The sequence below is a fragment of the Loxodonta africana genome, chromosome 24 (assembly GCF_030014295.1).
Source record: "Loxodonta africana isolate mLoxAfr1 chromosome 24, mLoxAfr1.hap2, whole genome shotgun sequence".
In the NCBI taxonomy this organism is placed as follows: domain Eukaryota; kingdom Metazoa; phylum Chordata; class Mammalia; order Proboscidea; family Elephantidae; genus Loxodonta; species Loxodonta africana.
In genome coordinates this window covers 2,801,767-2,825,441 of record NC_087365.1, presented here as the reverse complement: position 1 = coordinate 2,825,441, position 23,675 = coordinate 2,801,767, and the positions used below count along the sequence as shown (strand labels likewise).

At 41.8% G+C, this 23,675-nt stretch overlaps 1 protein-coding gene across 1 annotated transcript; it reads left to right on the top strand.

Moving 5' to 3' along the window:
* Positions 1-1,774: 1,774 nt before the first annotated feature.
* On the top strand, positions 1,775-23,422 carry CST8 (cystatin 8). Its single transcript, XM_003411775.3, has 3 exons — positions 1,775-2,704; positions 20,540-20,653; positions 23,339-23,422. Exons 1-3 carry the CDS (start codon positions 2,474-2,476, stop codon positions 23,420-23,422), a joined length of 429 nt encoding a protein of 142 aa, XP_003411823.2. The 5' UTR covers positions 1,775-2,473.
* Positions 23,423-23,675: the final 253 nt, after the last annotated feature.

The window sequence follows — 23,675 nt, the reverse complement described above, 5'->3', positions numbered from 1 at the left end:
ACATTAAAAATATATAGAATTTTACAAGGGTTAGAACTGTCTTTGTAGCCTGCAGATGGCGTGGCTGGAGGAGTTATTCATTACAAGATAGTGACTCTTTATCAGAGATACATGCCAGACATCTCCTTATCAGGCTAAAGATATACATATCAGAGATCTGGGCTCTAATTTCCCTTTGGGGGGTCATAAGTCACAGGTGGTTGGACAGAACAAAACAAAGTTATTAGCATCAGATCAAAACAAAGAACAAAGTCATTTGCATCAGATCAAAACAAAGTCATTAATAAAGGTATGTGGAAAGGAGAAGGCAGGCAAAGGAATGAGAAAAACTTATAGCCTCATCATGGCATTAGTTATATTAAGCTCTCAGTCACCCATTTTGAAAAGGAGAAAACATGCTGGGGAGTATTAGGGTCACAGAAAACTCATGCCAAAGAATCAAAAGACTCATGTCAAAAAATGAAAATCACTAGACTTACGTCATCTGCGATAGCCAAGCCCATTTCAGAAGTGAAGGGTCCGTCGGTCATTTCCTGCTAATTTCTAGCCCTGCCCCACAGTGAATAAGCAGCAAAGAATCATAAATATGTATAACTTCCTGAATCTGCTTACTGTAACAGTCCAATGAAAGCTGGCCCCTGCCCGGTTTCAGGGAGCCATCTTGGTGATGCAGGTCCTGGTGAGTTCCTTTACTTGGCCTACTAAATAAACGTTTTCACTTTGCCTTAACAGCTGTGTCCAGTTCTCTGTTTTGACAGGCTGTGCCTATCGGGACCTGGACCTGACACATCCTATTCCAGTTCAGGCGGTAACAACATGACTCCCTCCGCTTCGGACCAGCTGGCTCCCCCTGCTCCTTTGGGTATGATAATTTCTGGGATAGCTCACAGAGCTTATGGGAGACATCATACCTGCACTAACAGCTTTTTTATACAAAAAGGATGCAAATGAAAAGACACATAAGTTGAGGTCTGGGAGGAATCCCAGCACAGAGCTTCCCTGTCCCAAAAATCATACACTATCCTCCTGTGCAGATGTTCACTCTTTCCAACTCAGAAGGCCCCTGAGCACTCATCTTCCAATGCCTTTATTGGCCCCACCACGTGGCTGTGATAAATTGCATTGTGCCTCATGAGGCTTAGTCAGTATTGGGCCCCTAGGTGAGAGCCTCTCTCGGGGCTCTCAGGAACCCAGAACAAAAGGCCAAATTGCTTTCTGTACCTCACAATGGAAATCCCTCCCTCACCAACAGGTGTTGAGAAGGCAGACAAAACACAGTTGAAATGAGAGAAATCCATCCACAGGCAGATCGTTTAAATACAGTATGGTGTATTCACACTGCATTTTTTACAACCATCGTTTGTGAGGTAGATTTATGCTCATATATTGTTTCCTGCATAGTCCTTCCTCATGGTCAAGAGCTTATCAAGCCTTTGCAATGGCCCCATCACTGCCCTGCCAGGAAATCGCTGGACACCAATTCTGGATTTTTGCAGAGAAGCAGAATTTCTGAGGCCACAGAGCTATGTGCTCCCTCCTCTCTCTAAGACCAAGGCCAAGGCACTGGGTGGCTGTGTGACCTGTGCCCTGGGAGGACTGTGTCAGGAAGTACCATTGGTCCAAATGGATGGAGCCCAGAGGCCAGGCATTTAGAGAGCTGGGGTCACAGTACAGTTGAGCAGGAGAGCCCTTCAGGGCTCTCCACTCCAGGGGAAGAAGCAGGAGGCATTCTGCACACTATCTGGATCCAAGGGCCATAGACCTGTAGGTGAGTGGTGCTCCCATTGAGGCAGGGTCACAGGTGCTGGGATTACATCACAAAGGGACTGCTGTGTGACTTCCCAGCAGGGAGTAGACTCAGGAGAAGATACACCAGAGATCAGGTCTGAGTTAGGCTCCTGGCCAGGGCATAGGCATGAACTGAGAGTGCAGGAGACACACAAAAAAACAAGGGATTAGGTCATTGGGTCAGGGCCCAAGTGCATAGGAAGGAACAAGGGGCTCATTGGGGGTAGGGCAGGCTGGAAGGTGCACAGAAGGCCTGGAGCCAGGAGACCTGGGGAACACTGGGTCTTGAGTTGAGGCTTTCTCCTAGCAACAATTTTTCACACTTCTTATAGGACTGAGATCCAGATAACAAGAGTGGGTGGTGATACACTTAGAAGTCTGCGTATACACAACTGGGTCCAAGAGGAGAGGAAGTTTCCCTAGAAATACAGACCACACCCAGGATTAGAAAGGGGGAGAAGAGCCATAGCAAGACGCCTTACCTGGCTTCTCGTGGGTGTGCCCCTTGGAGAAGAGGAGAGAGCCCTAAGGGTGACCCTAGTGGCTCTGCCTTGGATGCTGCTGGGCTAACACTGAGGTAGACACCTGCCGTGGTGACATTTTTGAAGCTGTAGAAGCAGCAGCAGCCACTCAGCCCCGAGAAGGGGAGGAGGAGGCACATCTGTGCCCTCTTGACTTAGGGACCATGCCCAGACCTGGGTTGACCTCCCTGCTTCTGCTGACCATTCTGGTGACCCTGGTGGCCACCACAGACCCAGCCAAGTATCAGGTGAAGGTGATGAGGACATTAAAACCCGTTGATTCTTCAAATGCCAACCTGAAACAGTGTCTGTGGTTTGCCATGCAAGAATACAACAAAGAAAGCAAGGACAAGTATATCTTCCAGGTGGTCAAGGTACTGCAAGTCCAGATGCAGGTAAAGGCATTCTCTCCAAATAGAAGGACATTTACACGTGGTGCCACAGGTTGAAAACAGACTGAAAGAATGGGCACATAAGAAAAAGATCGATATACAAAAATCTTGGATATGTGAATGCTTAAGAACAGACACACTTGCATAATAATAATAACAGCAGTGCAACATATAGCCCTGTCTCTGTGTGCTTGGCTATTGTCCTAAGTACTTGACATATATTAACTCATTTAATCCCCAAACTGCAAATCAAATGTTCATGATTTGCATTTGCTAAATTTGAGAGACAAATTGGAAACCATGAATATTTTTCAGTGATGCCATCATGGGCAACCTATCCATTTTTAAACCTATCCATACATGGAATGGAGTCCTGGTGGCACAGTGGTTAAAAACTATGGCTGCTAACCAAGAGGTCGGTGGTTTGAATCTACCAGCCACCTCTCGGAAACCCTACAGGGCAGTTCTACTCTGTCTTATAGGGTTGCTGTGAGTCGTAATGAACTCTGTGGCAATGAGTTTATACATGGAATACGGGGTTGAAGAGAGACATATTGTGCTATCTAATGTATAAGAGAATAAAGTGCCCCCTCCTGTATTCTTCAATTCTTTTAATCCAGCTTTTATTTGGTAATTTTCTATTTATAAAACTATCCCTTTACAGGGCTAGGAACAGAACTTAGGTAGCCTTGCTTTCGTGGGTTACAAAGTGCATGGTGCTTCCTGGAGTTGACGACATGATGGCCCTGCCTGTTATGTTCAGTACAAGGCCTCAGTGTTGGCACTTCAGCCGATTGTGATTACCAGTTTGTAACTTTACCATGAAATTAGCAGGATTGAGTTGTAAAAAATACTCAACAGATAGTCATGGTTGGCCCAGCTTATTTAAGTTTTTGTACTGTCAGTGCTGCTCCCACTAGCAGGAGCCGGGCTGGTCCCCAATGCCTTGGGAAAACTTGAGCCATAAAAACTGATTTTCAGTACATTATGCTGTTGCTGGTAGTTTTCTTGGTTTTGATTGGACTTAGCTGCTGCACTCCGCAATCCATTTCTGAACACAAACTTTTGTGGCACTTTCAAACAAAAGAGCAAATCTGGGCCGGAAAAACCCACTACCAAGAACAGAATGGTGAACAGTTTCCTGGGTCTTTTAACTTTTCTAGTTTCCTCACAGTTTTCTTTGTTTGGTGCACAAGTAGCATAAGCATTCAACAAGCTTCTCACCAGCCAGTCCTTAAAGAGCTAGACTTGCTGCTGTGTGGGGGGTGACTAGACAGACAGAAATGATCTAGCAGCCTAACTGGAAAGAAGAATCTTAAGGCAAGAATGAGAGCTGCAATGTTTGTCCTGGTAGTGTCAATGTTTGTCCTGGTAGTGTATTACCAAGGGGCTGGGGATGTCAGGGAACCCCCCCTTAGACAGCATTTCTCCTGCAGGTGCTCATACATGTCCTATTGCACAGATCGCACCCATACCCATTAACTGAGTCCTAGGTAGGTTTGAAAACTCTCCAGCCTATTCCCATATGCTGTCAAGGTTGAGGACCACCATTTTAGGGAGTGATGCCGAAGATGAAACCCGAAGACAGAGTATGAGTTAAACAGGTGAAGGAGGTTGGTGGGCGGTGTTTCAATTTGGGTTTCTCCAGGTGCAGCAGACCCTGATGCCAGAATTCAGGTTCAAGTTGTCTATTTGGGAAGCCATCCCAAGAAGCATCAGGAAGGCACAGGACAATTAAGACAGGCAGGGAAGATAGCCAGTCCAGGGTGAGTTACTGAGAAGGTTACCACCGTGGGCAATTAGGGCTCAGGCTACTTAGTATAGAGCCTGACTTGGAGCTGGCCCACCCTGCAGATGAGGAAGCTGGGATATTTATCACCTCACTCCCGTCTGTCACTGGCTAAGAGCTGCTCCAGGAGGTTCTTTATTCAGGAGCCACAAGAACTTACAGTGAGTTTGGAACAGGAAGGGGCATGGGGCACCACTCATGGAATCTGCTACAAGAGGTGGGCAAGGAGGCCTTGGGCTGGTGGGGTGGGGACGAGCAGTCAGGGATAGGAGGCTGTCAGTAGAAGGAGCATGGCCCATTTCATCACCTCCAAGAAGCTACCGTGGCTGCCATACAGGCAAGCAGGGACCAGGCCATGTGGGCCCATAGGCTGTGGGCATGATTTCTGCTTTATCTTAGGAACGCCAAAAAGCTAGAAAGGACATCAAATCAGGGAATTTTTAGGATTCATGGGATCAGATTTGGGTTTTAAAACTTACCACTCTGATTAATGCAAAGACCCAGGGTTGTGAGGATTAAGTGGGGACGTCCATTTGGCTGTCGGCTGCAGCTTCCTGCTATTAGGCTCCTGTCCCTGTACTCAGCACACAATGGTCCCTCTAATGCCCCTTGACTGAGTAGACAGAGCAGAGCAGAAGTCGAGAGGTAGCCGGGAACGGTGGCTCCTGCTCAGGCTCTGGTGCCAGATACTATGTTCTGAGCCCAGAGTCTGCCACTTGCTAGATAGTGGCCTTAGCAAGTTACTCAGTCCCTCTGTGCCTCGGTTTCCTCACCTGTAAATTCTGGGAATGACAGTCATTCCCCAGAGGGTTGGTATGAAGGTTAAGTGAGTTCGAGTGCAAAGCACAAGAATAGTACCTGGCAGAGAGTGAGCATTCCATGGGGGAGTAGTTATCAGCATTAATAGGAATTCCTGTGTGTTACCAGGTTCACCTCCACACTACTTTCAAGACTCCCCAAGAAGTACAAATCTAGCTCCCAAACTGAATGAGTACTATGCATGTTACTTCTTGATGTCTTCTTACCATCTTCTACCCACAAGAGAGGCCAGAGACCCCTTTATAAATTCCTTGGAGCACAGATAGAATTTAATAGCACTTTATCGAAATTGACTCAACAGCAACAAGTTTATTGAAGACTTGTAGATAGCAATGGGAGAGGTCTGATAGAAAATGGTGAGTCCAGGTGGACCTGGACCCAACTCACAGACACATCTAAAGCCCCTCTCCCCTTGCCAGGGTCAGTGTTACTGCAATTTCGCAAGTTAGAGCCGCCTGCCACAAATAGCCAATTCTTGAGACGGGGTGAGGTGGGTAGCAAGAACTTTCTTAGATATACCAACCAGTACATGGACACAGAGGGGAATGATCTCCTCCTAAAGTCATCTGCCTCACTGGACTACAGGTCAGCTTGGGTCTTTAAGGGAAAAGAGGCCATAAGTTTTAGGGACTCTCTTCTGTTTGGTTTCGGTGGTCGTACCTCAAACATGTTGATTTTTTCCTGCCATTGTCCCATCAGCTCAGGGGGTGGCTGGTGCCATTCTTTGTCTTATTTGACAGGCTTAGATCAGTACCACTTGTTTTCCACAGCCTTAGAGGAAGCATTGGTTAACACTTAACCATTTGGGGAGCTAATATCAGGATCTCACTTGGAGGCAGGGATGGGTTAGGCGAGGGAAAGGAGAGAAAGAAGAAGAAGGGGAAAAAAAAAAATTGGCTCAGGTGCTGTTCAAGATGTGGCTGAGCAGCCTGCTTCAACAGCAGCTTGTCAACAACCACGTCACCTCCGCCCAGCTTCCTCATCCATGAGATGTGTGGCCCAGCTCTTAAATTTGAATATTGATGAAAGCAAACCAAATTAAGAAGATAAAACTGTAATTAAAATTTTAGAAATTATTTTTTCACTTTCACAAAAGTTATCTTACTATTCTTAAACTCCCAAACCCCCAAATTCCCTTGCCGTTGATTCCAAGTCCTAGTAGCCCTATAGGACAGAGGTGAAAAGCCCCACAGGGTTTCCAAGGCTGTAATCTGTGTGGAAGGAGATTGCCACATCATTCTCTCATGGAGTGGCTGTTGTTAGCTGCTGCCGAGTCCGTTCTGACTCAGCGACCCTATGTGCAACAGAACCAAACACCGCCCGGCCCTGAGCCATCCTCAGGGTAGTTGTTACGTTTGAGCCCATTGTTGCAGCTACTATGTCAATCCATCGCCTTGATGGTCTTCTTCTTTTTCACTGACTCTCTGCTTTACCAAGCAAGATGTCCTTCTCCAGGGACTGATCCCTCCTGGTAACACGTCCAAAGTATGTAAGATGAAGTCTCACCACCCTTGTTTCTAATGAACATTCTGCCTCTACTTCTTCCAGGAAGGATTTGCTCTTTTTTTTTTTTTTCTGGCAGTCCATTATATGTTCTTCACCAACACCATAATTTAAAGGAGTCAGTTCTTCTTTGGTCTTCCTTATTTGTTGTCCACCTTTTGCATACATATGAGGTGATTGAAGACACCATGGCTTGGGTCAGGCACACTTTAGTCTTCTAGGTGACATCTTTGCTTTTTTAACACTTTAAAGAGGTCTTCGACAGCAGATTTGCCCAACGCAATGCATCCTTTCTTTTTTTTTTTTTTTTAATTTTTATTGTGCTTTAAGTGAAAGTTTACAAATCAGGTCAGTCTCTCACACAAAAACTTATATATGCACCTTGCAACATACTCCCAATTGCTCTCCCCCTAATGACACAGCCCGCTCTGCCCCCCACTCTCTTTAATGTTCATTTCACCAGCTTCTAACCCCCTCTACCTGCTCATCTCCCCGCCAGACAGGAGATGGCAACACAGCCTCAAGCATCCACCTGATCCAAGAAGCTCACTGCTCACTATCATCCCTCTCCATCCCATTGTCCAGTCCAATCCCTGTCTGAAGAGTTGGCTTTGGGAATGGTTCCTGTCCTGGGGCAACAGAAGGTGTGGGGGCATGGCCAACAGGGTCCTTCTAGTCTCAGTCAGGACATTGAGTCTGGTCCTTTTATGAGAATTTGGGGTCTGCATCGCACTGCTCTCCTGCTCCCTCAGGGGTTCTCTCTTGTGTTCCCTGTCAGGGCAGTCATCGGTTGTAGCCAGGCACCATCTAGTTCTTCTGGTCTCGGGATGATGTAGTCTCTGGTTTATGTGGCTCTTTTTGTCTCTTGGGCTTGTAATTACCTTGTGTCCTTGGTGTTCTTCATTCTCCTTTCATCCAGGTGGATTGAGACCAATTGATGCATCTTAGATAGCTGCTTGCTAGTGTTTAAGACCCCAGGCGCCACTCTCCAAAGTGGGATGCAGAATGTTTTCTTAATAGATTTTATTATGCCAATTGACTTAGATGTTCCCTGAAACTATGGTCCCCAAAACCCCACCTCTGCTATGCTTGCCTTCGAAGCATTCAGTTCATTCAGGAAACTTCTTTGCTTTTGGTTTAGTCCAATTGGGCTGACCTTGCCTGTATTGTGTGTTATCTTTCCCATCACCTAAAGTAGTTCTCATCTACCAATTAGTGAATACCGCTCTCCTCCCTCCCCCCTCTTGTAACCATCAAAGAATTTTTTTTCTCTGTTTAAACTATTTCTTGAGTTCTTACAATAGTGGTCTTATACAATATTTGTCCTTTTGCAACTGACTAATTTCACTTAGCATAATGCCTTCCAGGTTCCTCCACGTTATGAAATGTTTCACGGATTCATCATTGTTCTTTATCAGTGTGTAGTATTCCATTGAGTGAATATACCATAATTTATTAATCTATTCTTTCATTGATGGGCACATTGGTTGCTTCTATCTTTTTGCTATTGTAAACGTTGCTGCAGTGAACATGGGTATGCATATATCTGTTCATGTAAAGGCTCTTATTTCTGTAGGATATATTTCAAGGAATGGGATTGCTGGATCATACAGTAGTTCTATTTCTAGCTTTTTAAGGAAGCGCCAAATTAATTTCCAAAGTAGTTGTATCATTTTACATTCCCACCAGCAGTGTCTAAATGTTCCAGTCTCTCTACAACCTCTCCAACATTTATTATTTTGTGTTTTTTGGATTAATGCCAGCCTTGTTGGAGTGAGATGGAATCTCATTGTAGTTTTTATTTGCACTTCTCTAATGGCTAATGATCGTGAGCATTTCTTCATGTATCTGCTAGCTAGCTGAATGTCTTCTTTTGTGAAGTGTCTGTTCATATCTTCTGCCCATTTTTTAATTGGGTTATTTGTCTTTTTGTAGTTGAGTTTTTGCAGTATCATGTAGATTTTAGAGATCAGGCGCTGGTTAGAATGTCATAGCTAAAAACTTTTTTACTCTTTTGGTGAAGTCTTTGGATGATCATAGGTGTTTGATTTTTAGGGGCTCCCAGTTACCTAGTTTTTCTTCTGCATTGTTAGTAATGTTTTGTATACTGTTTATGCCGTGTACTAGGGCTCCTAATGATGTCCTTATTTTTTCATCCATGACCTTTATCATTTTAGATTTTATATTTAGGTCTTTGATCCATTTTGAGTTAGTTTTTGTGCACAGTGTGAGGTATGGCTTTGTTTCATTTTTTTGCAGTCATGCAGTTATGCCAGCACTGTTTGCTAAAAAGGCTGTCTTTTCCCCATTTAACTGCTTTGGGGCCTTTGTCAAATATCAACTGCTTATATATGGATGACTTTATGTTGGGATTCTCAATTCTGTTCCATTGGTCTATGTATCTGTTGTCGTACCAATACCAGGCTGTTTTCACTACTGTGATGTTATAATAGGTTCTAAAATCAGGTAGAGTGAGGCCTCCCACTTTGTTCTTCTTTTTCAGCAATGCTTTACTTATCTGGGGCCTCTTTCGCTTCCATATGAAGTTGGTGACTTGTTTCTCCATCTCATTAAAAAAAGTCGTTGGAATTTGGATCGGAATTGCGTTAAATCTATAGATCGCTTTTGGTAGAATAGACATTTTTATAATGTTAAGCCTTCCTATCCATGAGGAAGGTATTTTTTTTCCCACTTTTGTAGGTCTCCTTTGGTTTCTTGCAGAAGTGTTTTGTGGTTTTCTTTCTATGAGTCTTTTACATCTCTGGTAAGATCTATTCCTAAGTATTTTTTCTTCTTGGGGGCTACTGTAAATGGTATTAATTTGGTGATTTCCTCTTCGGTGTTCTTTTTGTTGGTGTAGAGGAATCCAACTGATTTTTGTGTTTATCTTGTGTACCGATACCCTGCTGAACTCTTCTACTAGTTTCAGCAGTTTTCTTTAGGATTCCTTAGGGTTTTCTGTGTATAAGATCATGTCCTTGCCAATCTGGATGCCCTTTATTTCTTTATCTAACCTAATTGCTCTGGCTAGGACCTCTAGCACAATGTTGAATAGGAGTGGTGATAAAGGGCATCCTTGTCTGGTTCCCGGTCTCAAGGGGAATGCTTTCAGGCTTTCTCTGTTTAGGATGATATTGGCTATTGGCTTTGTATAAATGCTCTTTTTTATGTTGAGGAACTTTCCTTCTATTCCTGTTTTGTTGAGAGTTTTTATCATGAATGTGTGTTGAACTTTGTCATATGCCTTTTCTGCATCAATTGATAAAATCATGTGATTCTTGTCTTTTGTTTTATTTATAAGATGGATTACATTAATTGTTTTTCTAATGTTGAACCATCCCTGAATACATGGTATGAATCCCACTTGGTCATGGTGAATTACTTTTTTGATATATTGTTGAATTCTATTGGCTAGAATTTTGTTGAGGATTTTTGCATCCAAGTTCATGAGGGATATAGGTCTGTAATTTTCTTTTTTTGTGGTGTCTTTACCTGGTTTTGGTATCAGGGATATGCTGGCCTCATAAAATGAGTTTGGTAGTATTTCATCCTTTTCTATGCTTTGAAATACTTTTAGTAGTAGTGGTGTGAACTCTTCTCTGAAAGTTTTGTAGAACTCTGCAGTGAAGCGGCCTGAGCCAGGGCTTTTTTTTTGTTGGGAGTTTTTTGGTTCCCTTTTCAATCTCTTCTTTTGTTACGGGTCTATTTAGTTGTTCTACCTCTGTTTGTGTTAGTTTAGGTAGGTAGTGTGTTTCTAGGAATTCATCCATTTCTTCTAGGTTTTCAAATTTGTTAGAGTACAGTTTTTCGTAGTAATCCGATATGATTCCTTTAATTCCAGTTACTCTGTTGTAATATCGCCCATCTCATTTCTTATTCAGGTTATTTTCTTTCTTTCCTGTTTTTCTTTTGTCAGTTTAGACAATGATTTGTCAATTTTGTTAATTTTTTCAAAGAACCAGCTTTTGGTCTTGTCAACTCTTTCAATTGTTTTTTTTGTTTTCTATGTCATTTAACTCTGCTCTAATTTTTATTACTTGTTTTCTTCTGGTACCTGAGGGTTTCTTTGGTTGCTCTCTTTCTATTTGTTCAAGTTGTAGGGATAATTCTTTGATTTTGGCCCTTTCTTCTTTTTGGATGTGTGCATTTATTGATATAAATTGACCTCTGAGTACTGCTTTTGCTGTGTCCCAAAGGTTCTGATAGGAAGTGTTTTCATTCTCATTGGATTCTAGGAATTTCTTTATTCCATCCTTAATGTCTTCTAGAATCCAGTCTTTTCTGAGCAGGTTACTGTTCAGTTTCCAAGTGTTTGATTTCTTTTCCCTGCTTTTTCTGTTATTGATTTTCACTTTTATGGTCTTATGCTCAGAGAAGATGCCTCGTAATATTTCAATGTTTTAGATTCTGCTAAGGCTTGCTTTATGACCTAATATGTGGTCTATTTTAGGGAACGTTCCATGTGCGCTAGAAAATATACTTGGCTGCTGGTGGGTAGAGTGTTCTGTATATGTCTATGAGGTCAAGTTGGTTGATTGCAGCATTTAGATCTTCCGTGTCTTTTTTGAGCTTTTTTCTGGATGTCCTGTTCTTCACTGAAAGGGGCGTTTTGAAGTCTCCTACTATTATTTTGGAGCTGTCTATCTCACTTTTCAATGCCGATAGAGTTTGTTTTATGTGTATTGCAGCACTGTCTTTGGGTGTGTAAATATTTAATATGGTTATATCTTCTTGGTGTATTGTCCCTTTAATCTTTATATAGTGTCCTTCCTTATCCTTTGTGATAGATTTAACTTTAAAGTCTATTTTGTCAGAAATTAGTATTGCCACCCCTGCTCTTTTTTGATTGCTTGGTATATTTTTTTCCATCCTTTGAGTTTTAGTTTTTTTTTGTCTCTAAGTCTAAGGTGTGTGTCTTTTAGACAGCGTATAGACGGATCGTGTTTTTTAATACATTCTGCCACTCTCTGTCTCTTTATTGGTGCATTTAGTCCATTTACATTCAGTGTAGTTATGGATAGGTATGAATTTAGTGCTATCATTTTGATGTCTTTTTTTGTGTGTTGTTGACAGTTTTATCTTCCCACTTAATTTTAAGTGCTAAGTATATTGCCTTTATATATTGCCCTTTCCTCATATTTGTTTTTGTAGATTTTGTTTTTTCTGAGTCTCTATTTTTTTCTTGTATTTTATTTTGATGTGCAGGATAGTTTGTCTCCTTTGTGGTTACCTTATTATTTACCCCTATTTTTCTGAACTTAAACCTAACTCTTATTTCTTTGTATCACCTTATCTTCCTCTCCTTATGGAAGATCTGTGACTATATTTCTTAGCCCCTCTTTATTGTTTCAATTTTGTCTTCTTTTACATAATAACATTGCTGTTTCCCTGTTTTGAGCATTTTTTTTCTCTTGATTTATTTTTGTTATTTTCCTGTCTGAGTTGACTTCTGATTGCTTTCGCCAGTATTCTAGTCTTGGGTTGATACCTAATATCATTGATTTTCTAACCAATGAACTCCCTCAGTATTTCCTGTAGTTTTGGTTTGGTTTTTACGAATTGTCTAAGCTTCTGTTTATCTGGAAATGTCCTAATTTCACTTCCATATTTGAGAGACAGTTTTGCTGGATTTAGGATTCTTTCTTGGCAATTTTTTTCTTTCAATTTTTTATGTAAGTCATCCCCTTGCCTTCTTGCCTGAATGGTTTCTGCCAAGTAGTCTGAGCTTATTCTTTTTGACTCTTCTTTGTAGGTGACTTTTCGTTTATCCCTAGCTGCTCTTAAAATTGTCTCCTTATCTTTGGTTTTGGCAAGTTTGATTATAATACAAAGTCTTGGTGACTTTGTTTTAAAATCTACCTTATGTGGAGCTTGATAAGCATCTTGGATAGATATCTTCTCATCTTTCATGATATCAAGGAAGTTTTCTGCCAACAAATCTTCAACAATTCTCTCTCTATTTTCTGTTATTCTTTCCTGTTCTGGTACTCCAATCACTTGTAGGTTATTTCTCTTGATAGAGTCTTACATGATTCTTAAGTTTTCTTTATTTTTTTAAATCCTTTTATTTGATTGTTTTTCAGATATATTAGTGCCAAGTGCTTTATCCTCAAGTTCAAAAATTCTGCCTTCCACTTGCTCAATTCTGCTCTTCTGACTTTCTATTGAGTTGTCTACTTCTGTAATTTTATTGTTAATCTTCTGAATTTCTGATTGCTGTCTGTCTATGGATTTTTCAAGCTTATTAAATTTTTCATTATGTTCCTGAATAATCTTTTAAATTTCTTCAATTGTTTTATCTGTGTGTTCCTTGGCTCGTTCTACATATTGCCTCATTTCCTTTCTGATGTCTTGAAGGGTTCTGTATATTAATCTTTTGTATTCTGCCTCTGGTAATTCCAGGAAAGCACTTTCATCTAGAAGATACCTTGATTCTTTGTTATGAGAGCTTGTTGAGGTGATCATGGTCTGTATCTTTACATGTCTTGATATTGACTGTTGTCTCCAAGCCATCTATAAGTTATCGTATTAGTTTATTTTATGTTTGCTTACTGTGTTGTAGCTTCTTGCTTTGTTTTGTTTTGATGTGCCCAAATGGGTTGCTTGAGTGAACTAGCTTGATTATTTTTGCCTTTGTAGCTCTGACGTCCTGTCCCCAGGCGGCTAGAATTGTTATCAGGCATATCAGTCTAGGAGTCCATTCACTTTTCTTGTATGAATTCAGCTCAAGTGTCCAGGTAGCTGATAATCAAGCGTGTGGTACAGGCTCTGTACTACAGTCTTAGTGGGGCAGGGGTGATTGGTGTAGGTACTGGTATCTGGTTGCAGCAGGGGGTCACACTCTGAGCAAGGCAGGGAGCTGAGAATCATCCCCCATGTGTCTCTGAGGAAAGTGTGACCCTGTTCCCTAGAGCATACAGGGGGGTGATTCCTGCAGACAGACCATGGCACCCAACGTTTTTGGCTGTAAGGACTGGGAGGTACCAGTTATCCTTGGACCCCTGTTGTGGGTTGCTAGGTGATATGAATGGAGCCATCAGTCCTTAGGCCTCTGATGTGGGTAGGTGAAGACCCTGTTTAATAGGCAAAGCAATGTCAAACATCAAACACCCAACTCTCTGCCGCACAGCTGAAATGGTTGGAGTGTTCCAACAAGGGCCTATTCTCCTGAAATAGACCCACATAGGTAAATGCAGAGGGGAAAGGTACTCAAAGTCCATGGACCGTTTATGCCTGGACAGAGGTGCTTCTGGCCTGGACTTCCCCAGTTAGTGGAGCTGGCAAATTATCTTTTCCCCCAATTGCAAATTTATTCCTTCTCAAAGGCCAGGAGGATGGCTCTAGGCGCTCAACAGAGCCTATCTCAGGCCCAGAGAAATTAGCCGCTGAAGTCGGCTTGCGAGTGGTAGGGGAGGGTAGTAAAATATACTCAAGTACTTAGTTTTTGTCAACAGCACTGTTCTCTGGTTCTGGAGATGTGAGTAGGCTGTGTGGATGGCTGCTTTTCCTTGAGGAAACTCAACAGGTATTCTGTCAATTCCTGGAGCCTTGTTTTTCGCCAGTGCCTTCAGTGCATCTTGGACCTCTCACTTCAGTACCATTGTTTCCTGACCATATGCTATCTACTGAAATGGTTGAACATTGACCAGTTCTTTTTGGTATAGTGACTCTGTGTATTCCTTCTATCTTCTTTTGATGCTTCCTGCATCATTTAATGTTTTCCTCATAGAATCCTTCAATATTCCAACTTGAGGCTTGAATTTTTTCTTCCGTTCTTTCAACTTGTGAAATGCTAAGCATGTTCTTCCCTTCTGGTTTTCTATCTCTAATTTTTTGCACATGTCATTGTAATACTTTACTTTGTCTTCTTGAGCCACCCTTTTTTGAAATCTTCTGTTCAGCTCTTTTAGTTCATCATTTCTTTCTTTGCTTTAGCTACTTGACCTTCGAGAGCAAGTTTCAGAGTGTCTCCTGACATCCATTTTGGCCTTTTCTTTCTTTTCTACCTTTTTAATGACCTCTTGAGCGGCCAGTGGGTTCGGATCATTGACCTTTCTGTTAGCAGCTGAATGCTTAACCACTGGACCATCAGGCCTCCTTAATAATATTTTATTGTTTTTGATGAAAGCTTACACAGCAGTTAAGGTTTCCATTCAAAAATTTCTACACAAATTGTTCAGTGACATTGGTTACTTTCTTCACAAGGCACAAACATTGTCATTATTTTTGTTCTGCTTTTTCCATGTCCGTCAATCTAGTTTTAAATGTCCCCTTACATTTTCATCTTAGTTCTAAAGTAATTATTGACCATTTGGTCTCATATAGGTGATTTTTCAAAGGATTACAGTATTTACAGGTGTAATCATTATTTTTTGAGCCAAGTTATTTCGCCACAAATTGACCTCAGGGTTTAGTTTTAGTTCAAGGTTTGAAGAGAATCAGTGCAATAGTCTCGGGGAGCCCTCTGGTCTCAATGAGTCTAGGAAGCCCTTTTTTTTTTTAGGAATTTGAAATTTTGTTCCACATTTTCCCCTTATTCTTTTAGGGTCCATCTATTCTGGCCCTGATTAGAACAGTAGGTAGAGGTAACTTGGCACCATCTAGTTCTTCTTGTCTCAGAGTTAGTGGGCCACGGTTCTTGTAGACTATTTTTCCTGTAAACTAGTTTCTTCTTTGAGTCTTTGGTTTCCTTCTTTCTCTTTTGCTCCAGATGAGTAAAGGCCAATAGTTGTACCTTAGATGGCCTCTTGCAATCTTTTAAGACCCCAGATACTACTCACCAAACTGGGATGTAGAACATAGCTTTATGAACTATATTATGCCAATTAATGGAGAAGTCCCGTGAATGTATGGTCCTAAACCTTCAAACCCAGAAAACCAATCCTGTGAGAAGTTTGGTTATGTCTAAGAAGTATCTATAAGTGTGTCCCCTATGTCCCTCATTTTTTTTTTCATTATATATATGAATATATGTGCATAAAGTCACAAAAATGCATATACATATAATACGTATGCATATCTATATACATATATACCTACCTACATACATACATATGTACCCATACATATATTTTTTGGTTGTTTTTCCTGTTTCAAAATTATATATGCCATAACAATTACCACTAGGTCCTTTTATCTTGTGTATATTTTAGTGACATCATTTACCAACATCAAGCTGTGTATACTTAACCCTCATTCAACATTACCTTTCTCATCACTAAAAATAATAAGTATTTACTATCTAGAGAGTGAATCTTCCTCCTTTCCCCCATCCCTGACAACCACTAATGAACATTAGTTTCTTTATATTTACCTGTCTAAGTCATTTCATCAAAGTTAGAACACACAATTTTTGTTTTTTGTGATTGACTTATTTCACTCAACATCATGTCCTCCAGTTTCATCCATGTTCCAAGATGTTTTGGGAACTCATTTTTCTTTATCTCTAAGAAGTATTCCATTGTATGTATGTACCATATTTTACTTATCCATTTATCCGTTGGTGGGCACTTGGGTTGTTTCCATCTTTTTCCTGTTGAGAATAGAGCTACAATGAACATATGTGTGCGTAAGTCTGTTCATGTCACTTCTATTAGATTTCTGGGGTATATACCTAGGAATAGAATTGCTGGATCATATTGCAGCTCTACTTCTAATTTTTTGAAGAACTGCCAGGCTGTTTTCCATAACATCTATACCATTTTTCATTCCTACCAGCGATGGATGAAGGTTTCAATTTCCCTACATCTCCTCCAACACTTGTTATTTTCCATTTTTTAAAAAATATTGGCCATCCTAGTGGGAGTGAAGTGGCATCTCATTGTTGTTTTGATTTGCATTTCTCTGATGACTAATTATGTTGAGCATCTTTTTCTGTATCTGCTGGCCATTTGCATATCCTGTTTGGTGACGTGTCCCTGTAAAATTTTGGAAATATTTAAAAAGGAGAAATTCCATTATTTTCTAAATTTTGGATTATTAAGAATAGTGTTCTGGCTTCTTAGTTCAAATGCCTGAAAGTGAATTCTTACAAGTGCAGACTTCTTAAACTGGTTTGGTAAGCCCTCTTGAAAATCCCAGGAGGTTCTGTTGGGAGCCATTATGTGTTTCTGAGCAACGGCAATGGGTGTGAGGAAGGGTAGTTGGGGAAGAGGAGTATGGCAGGCAGGTCCCTGGAGGCCAACTCTGAGGTGGGGAGAGGCACAGGAGGGTTATCAGGATGGAAGGAAAAGAAGCAGAACTGAGAAGAAAGAACTTGCAGTCTCCACAGAAGCCTCAGCCAACACTGTGAAGTATTCAGAAGAGGGGTGGCCCTCCAGAAAAGTCCCAAGTTGGAAGTTAAGGAAGCCTGTTATTGGGTGATGGTGTCCCTGGGAGGGCTGTCTGCTAGTGGCACCCCCAGAGCTGTGGGAATGAGTCCTTCATTATGAAAGGGGGCCCTGGGTGGGACATTCCAGCCCCCATCAAAGGGAATAGCAACCTTTTTATGGTATGGCATTGGAAAGTATGAATCTTATTTTTCCAGTGAATCAAGGTGACAAAGAGGAGGTGTAATCTCTTCAAGTAAGGATATATGTTAATGTATGTGCATATATAGGTAAATATACTTAAATACGCATCAGTATTTATGTATACACTGTTTTTTTTCTCATACCTCAGAGACAATAAACATTAATCAGGGAGACAATTTATATTTTTTAAGGTGAAAAAATGTCCAAAACACTCTCAATTGGTGAATTGAACTATTTGCTGAACATCTCTGTGTATGTCCTCACAACTCCTTCTCTGACTCTGACCCATCTGCTTCCCTCTTGTAAGGGCTTTTGGTGACGATAAAACCACTCAATAATCCAGTACAATCACTCTATTTTAAGATCTTTAATTTAATCATTCCAGCAAAGTCCGTTTTGCCATGTGACATAATGCTTCTAAATTACAGGGATTAGGACACGGACATCTTTTATTGGATTGCCTACCACAATCCTATAGAAATGGAAATGTTTGGGTCCATTAGACATTTGAAAGACTCTTGGAAAGTCTGCTTGCTCCCTGTGCATCCTTGTTGGGCAGACCATTCCTGAGGTGTGGGGTGTGTTCACAGAGAGGCCAGCTGCTCTGTGCTGGCCAGAGTGCCTCTGCAGTCCCCTGTCCAGCTCTTTCCCCCACTTCTTCATGCCAGGTGAGAACACATACCAGCAAATCCAAGGTGAGGGACCACACTGGTAGTGGGCAGGTGGATGGCTGGTAGGCAATCAGAATTGGTCAATTTTAGGTCCCTCTGACTATCGACGGCACTGGTTTTTTTTTTTTTTTCTGACTATGAAGTCTCTGACTCCATGACAATCCCTGAATCATTGCCATGTGTATATTTGTCAGTTATTATTACTCAGCAAATGTCTGCCTTTAATTTGTGTGCTGGTGGTTTTGTTGGCTACACAGTGACTGAGTGGGTTGAAATAGTCTGGTTCTGTCCAGCCAAATGACTACCTACAAAAGAAAAACAAGGAGTGGGAGAAGGCCTGGAAAGTCCCACTGCTTCTGATTGTCCCCATATCTCTGCTCTAAAAGAAGTGTAGTATAGTAGTATAGTATTTTTCTAAATATTAATATAACTGGCTAGTTGAGTAGCAGCCAAAGATATATGTGTACTTCAATAGCTTTTCTGTCACCAGCTTGATGTCACTGGAAAACATTCTATCTATCTACCCATCATCTAAAAATTGATCACATTCCTAGTAGCGTGCAAAAAAAAAAAAAAAGAAAGAAATCTTGCAGAATACCCAGAAGTAAACGTACCGCAACACGTCAAATGAGGAAAGGCCTTATGTGACTGGATGATGTGACAGAGTTCCATACATTTCGGAGGAAGCCTGTAGACTGAGCATGAAGATCAGACACCACGGAGGTAGCTGTTTTCCTCCAGTCACTACAGATGCATTCTAGGACATTCCAAGTGGAGCCACGATTGGTCCTTAACCACAGGCTCCCTCAGTGGAGAGTAAGTCTTGGCTTAATTATTCCGAATGCACCCTCATGCACCCCTTTTATTTCCTGTCACAATTTTTTAAAAGCAGAAGAAAGCAGATTTAAATGGACATCATGAGTAGCCTCATTCGAACTGTCATTTAATCATCAGTGAATTCAGCAAATACTGATTCTTACTGTAAACCCACTGCTGCTCTGCTCATTAAACACTCAACAGAGAACAAGACAAGTTCCTTCCTGCAGGGTCCTCAAGGACAGCAGTGCTAAGGTGGTAGGAGGAGACTTGGGTGAGGAAGCCCCAAAGGGCAGGGACAATTACCATCACCAATCTCAGGGTGTGTGTGTGAGAGGACTTGGGCGATGGGATCCAATGTTGCTGTTAAGGATTGAATTGTGTTCCCCAAAAATATGTGTTGTAAATCCTAGCCGCTTTGCCTGTGGTTCAGTTGACGCCTTTGAATTGTGGTGTTGGCGAAGAATATTGAATATACCGTGGACTGCCAAAAGAACGAACAAATCTGTCTTAGAAGAAGTACAACCAGAATGCTCCTTAGAAGCAAGGATGGCGAGACTGCGTCTTACATACTTTGGACGTGTTGTTAGGAGGGATCAGTCCCTGGAGAAGGACATCATGCTTGGTAGAGTACAGGGTCAGCGGAAAAGAGGAAGACCCTCAACGAGGTGGATTGACATGGTGGCTGTAACGATGAGCTCAAGCACAACAAAGATTGTGAGGATGGCTCAGGACCAGGCAGTGTTTCATTCTGTTGTGCACAGGGTTGCTATGAGTTGGAACTGACTCGATGGCACCTAACTACAACATGCCTGTGGTTATAATCCCATTTGGAAATGGGCTGCGTTTGTTATGTTAATGAGACAGAATTAGTGTAGGGTATGTCTTGAGTTATCTCTTTTGAGATATAAAAGAGATTAAACAAGCAATTGAGTGAGTAAAGATGGGGGAAGAGAGATGTCAAGCCACATGAAAATCACCCTGGAGCAGAAGTTCAAAAGAGACAAAGACCTTCCTCCAGAGCCGAGAGAGACAAAGCACTTTCCTAGAGCCAGCACTCTGAATTCAGACTTCTAGCCTCCCAAATTGTGAGAAAATAAATTTCCATTTGTTAAATCAACCAATTTATGCTATTTCAGTTAGAGTAGCACTAGATAACTAAGACTGGGGCCAAGAAGCCTGTCCACCTGTCTGGCTGATGTGAACCTGTACCATCTCAGGCTCAGGAGAGCTAAAGACTCTAGTGATCTTACCCTTGACTGAGTATGATGGCATGCCCTGAGTTTGGGTCAGAAATAGAATAAGAAGGTTTTGCCTTCAAGGAGGCCCCACACTGGAATGGAGATTTTCCCCCAAGTGACTAGCTCCAGGTAGTGGCTGCCACACCCTTAACTGGTCTCAGCAAACAGTGGACTCAAGGCAGTGGATACCACTCTCCTCCCCCTTAAAATATGTCTGAAGAGATAGAGCTAGAGAGGGAGGGGGGAGAGGTAAAAAGAAGAAAGAAGAGAGGGAGAGAGAAGGTAAGGGGGGGTGAGATAAAGAGGGAGAAAGGAGAGAGGAAGAGAGAAGGCAACGGGGGGAGGTAAAGAGGGAAAGAAGGAGGGGGGAGAGAAGGTAAAAGGGGGGAGAAGAATGAGGGTGCAAACAATAATTTCAGTGTTTGTTAATAAAACTTTAAAAAATAAAATCTTTTCTTGAATAAAATTGCATGATTGCTAACCAACAGGTCACAGATCGTATGGAATACTTTACTGAAGTGGAAATTGCCCGCAGCACCTGCAAAAAGCCTTTAAACAACACTGAAAACTGTGTCATTCAAGAAAACTACAAATTGGGAAAGGTAGGTGACAAACCAACCATCAGCAAAGGCTTGGCTGCTCTGAGTCCCAGACAGAGAAACTTGGGGTGCCCAGACCTCTCTTTCAGGTCAACCCCGTGGCTTTCAGAGCAGAGGATATGGGTACAAACAGAAGGTGGTGGAACGCTCTGAGCCTTCTCCCACTCTTTGTATCAGGGACAGTACTTGGCCAAGATCGCTCTGAGAGCAGGGGTTCCATTGACTCTAGACTTTGGTGTAGCAAGACTTGCCACTACTGGTGCAGTGAGCGTCTCTCCCTTTGGACCTGAAATGGAACCCACTGGCCCTATGATTCCTTAATCGCTACCTGTATACCCATTGCCGTTGAGTCGATTCCGAGTCATAGCGACCTTATAGGACAGAGTAGAACTGCCCCATCAGGTTTCCAAGGAGTGGCTGGTGGATTTGAACTGCTGACCTATTTGGTGAGCAGCCATAACTCTTAACCACTGTGCCACCAGGCCTTCTTGCTCATCACTGGGGAGGTACAAAAGGAAGCGTACGTTTACTTATCTGCTCATAAAAATTTAGGAACCCTACTTTGCACCAGGTGCTATTCCCTGTGCCGGAGGCTCAGCAATGACTAGGCATACATGTGAGTCTTGCTGGGCTCAGCCAGGGTTTCCATGAGGGTCAGGAAACAACCCAAAGACTTCCCTTAAAGGGTCGACTGGACCCGGGGGCTTTTAGCCTCAAGGCTGCATTTCCTGATCTCAGTGGTGGGAGAGAGCCCCAGATTGTTCGCTCTGATTGTTGAACTGGTGGTTCTTCATCTTGAGCAGGCATGGGAATCACCTGGAGGCTTTGATAAAACCCAGAGGGCTGGGCCCCATGGCAGAGTTTCTGATTCAGTGGGTCTGAGTTAGGGTCAAGAATTCGCAGTTTTAGCAAGTTCCCTGGTGATGCTGCTGCTGCTGGCCTGAGGACCACACAGGTTATATATTGCATGGCACAGGAAATAAATTGTAAGCTACAGCTAACAGTGTACATGCCCACCATGTTCGACTAAAACTGCCTCCTTATGCTGATTTTTAAAAAAGTTCTATCATTTCAAGTTAATAGTAGATATCAGGACAAACATTAAACAGGAAGCGTGTCCTAAGGCCATCTGATCATTTATATTTATGCTCTGCTGTCTTATCCTTATGTTTTACTGTTATTAGGAGTGTGGTTGTTTTAAGTTCATGTTTTCTACTGGGCTCTGTAATTTCAGAGAAGTTGTTGCTTTTTGTCTGTCTGTCTTGGTTCCAGCTTCATGGAGCCCACTCTGTAGGTCCCTGCAGACTCTCTTGATCTTCAAGGCATATGTGCATATTTATGAATAATGAAAACCGTTTCTTTTTTCCAAACCTTTGGAATAACATTGAAGAATTATAATACTAGGCACCTTTTGTTGTCCCTAGCTTTAATAGGAATGTCTCCAGTGTTTATACCTTATTATTAAATACTATTGGAGCTCTGGTGGCTCAGTGGTTAAGATCTATGGCTGCTAATCAAAAGATGGACAATTTGAATCCACCAACTGCTCCTTGGAAACCCTGTGGGGCAGTTCTACTCTGTCCTATAGGGTCTTAATGAGTTGGAATTGACTGTATGGCAGTGGGTATCAATGATGAACCATTCTTACATTTCTGGAATATGGCACATTTGTCTTTTAGAAGAGTGGAACTCAATATGTCACAATTTTATTTAGGAATTTTGCTCTTATATATACTGAGTACTCTCAAACCTCCCTAATATTAAGAATCACTTGGAGTACATGTAAACACATACATATGCACACACGTACACATGCACACATTCACAACACACACATGTACATGCACACACATCTGCATCCATAAAAGATTCACACATGAATGCACATACATGTACACCCATGCACACGCTCACACATACATGCTCCTGGAAGTGCCTCAATGACTCCAGTCTATTTAAGATGCTGTCTGTCTATCTGTCTGTCTGTTGTCTAGCTGTCTGTTGTCTGTCATCTGTTTGTCTATCTCACACAAACAGAATATTTCATTTGTCATTTCAGTGGTATTTTGAAAGGGAGAGAAAGAATTCCTTCTACGTTAGGACCCTAGAAATCTCTAAGTTACTCTTACCCTGGCTTATTTACTGTTAGAACAAAAGGGATTATTTAATTATTAAAATAACATACATTTGCCTGTATCTGACATAGAATTGCTTTATTCACATTAAAGAAAGTCTTAAAGATAATAGAAAATAAAATTAAGTTTACATTTAATCTCCCACAAAAATATTATGATTTTTAGTATTTTTTGTTGGCACAGTAGTTAAGAGCTTGGTTGCTAACCAAAAGGTTGGCAGTTCAGATCCACCAGCTGTTCCTTGGAAACCCTATGGGAAAGTTCTACTCTGTCGTATAGAGTGGCTGTGAGCTGGAATCAACTTGACAGCAATGGGGAGGTTTGGCTTTTTGGTTATCCATGATTAGTGATTAGTAGTGAAACAGAGGTCCCTCTGTAACTGCTGATGGCTCTAAAGGTCTGAAGTCCCCAGCTCCACACATCCCTGGGAGAATTCTTGATGGGTCACAACACACCTTCCAGCATATTGCTAAACTGAAACCTAGCGACAAGACAATTTTTTTCCTTTTTATCTTGTCACTCTGATTTTCATTGTTGTCATTGTCTTTTTCAGAAAGTAATTTGCAACTTTTTGGTGGGAGCACTTCCCTGGAATGGCGAGTTCACTGTGATGGAGACAAAATGTGTGGATACTTAGCAGGTTCTGGGGTACACCTCCAACCCCTGGCTCTGCCTTTCTCTTTGAAAAAGGGGCAATGGCATGCACAAGGCTTCTAGCAAAGCACTTTCCTCACACCTTCCTCTCTGCTTGCTTCTTGTTTCCACTTTTGTACTATGTGGTGATGAAACATGGGGAGGTCCAATTCCTATTTCCTGAAATCAAGGGGCGGGGGTCACTTACCTTTGGTCAACTTGATTGTCCACCACTAGGGGTGTTTGTTACCAAGTAC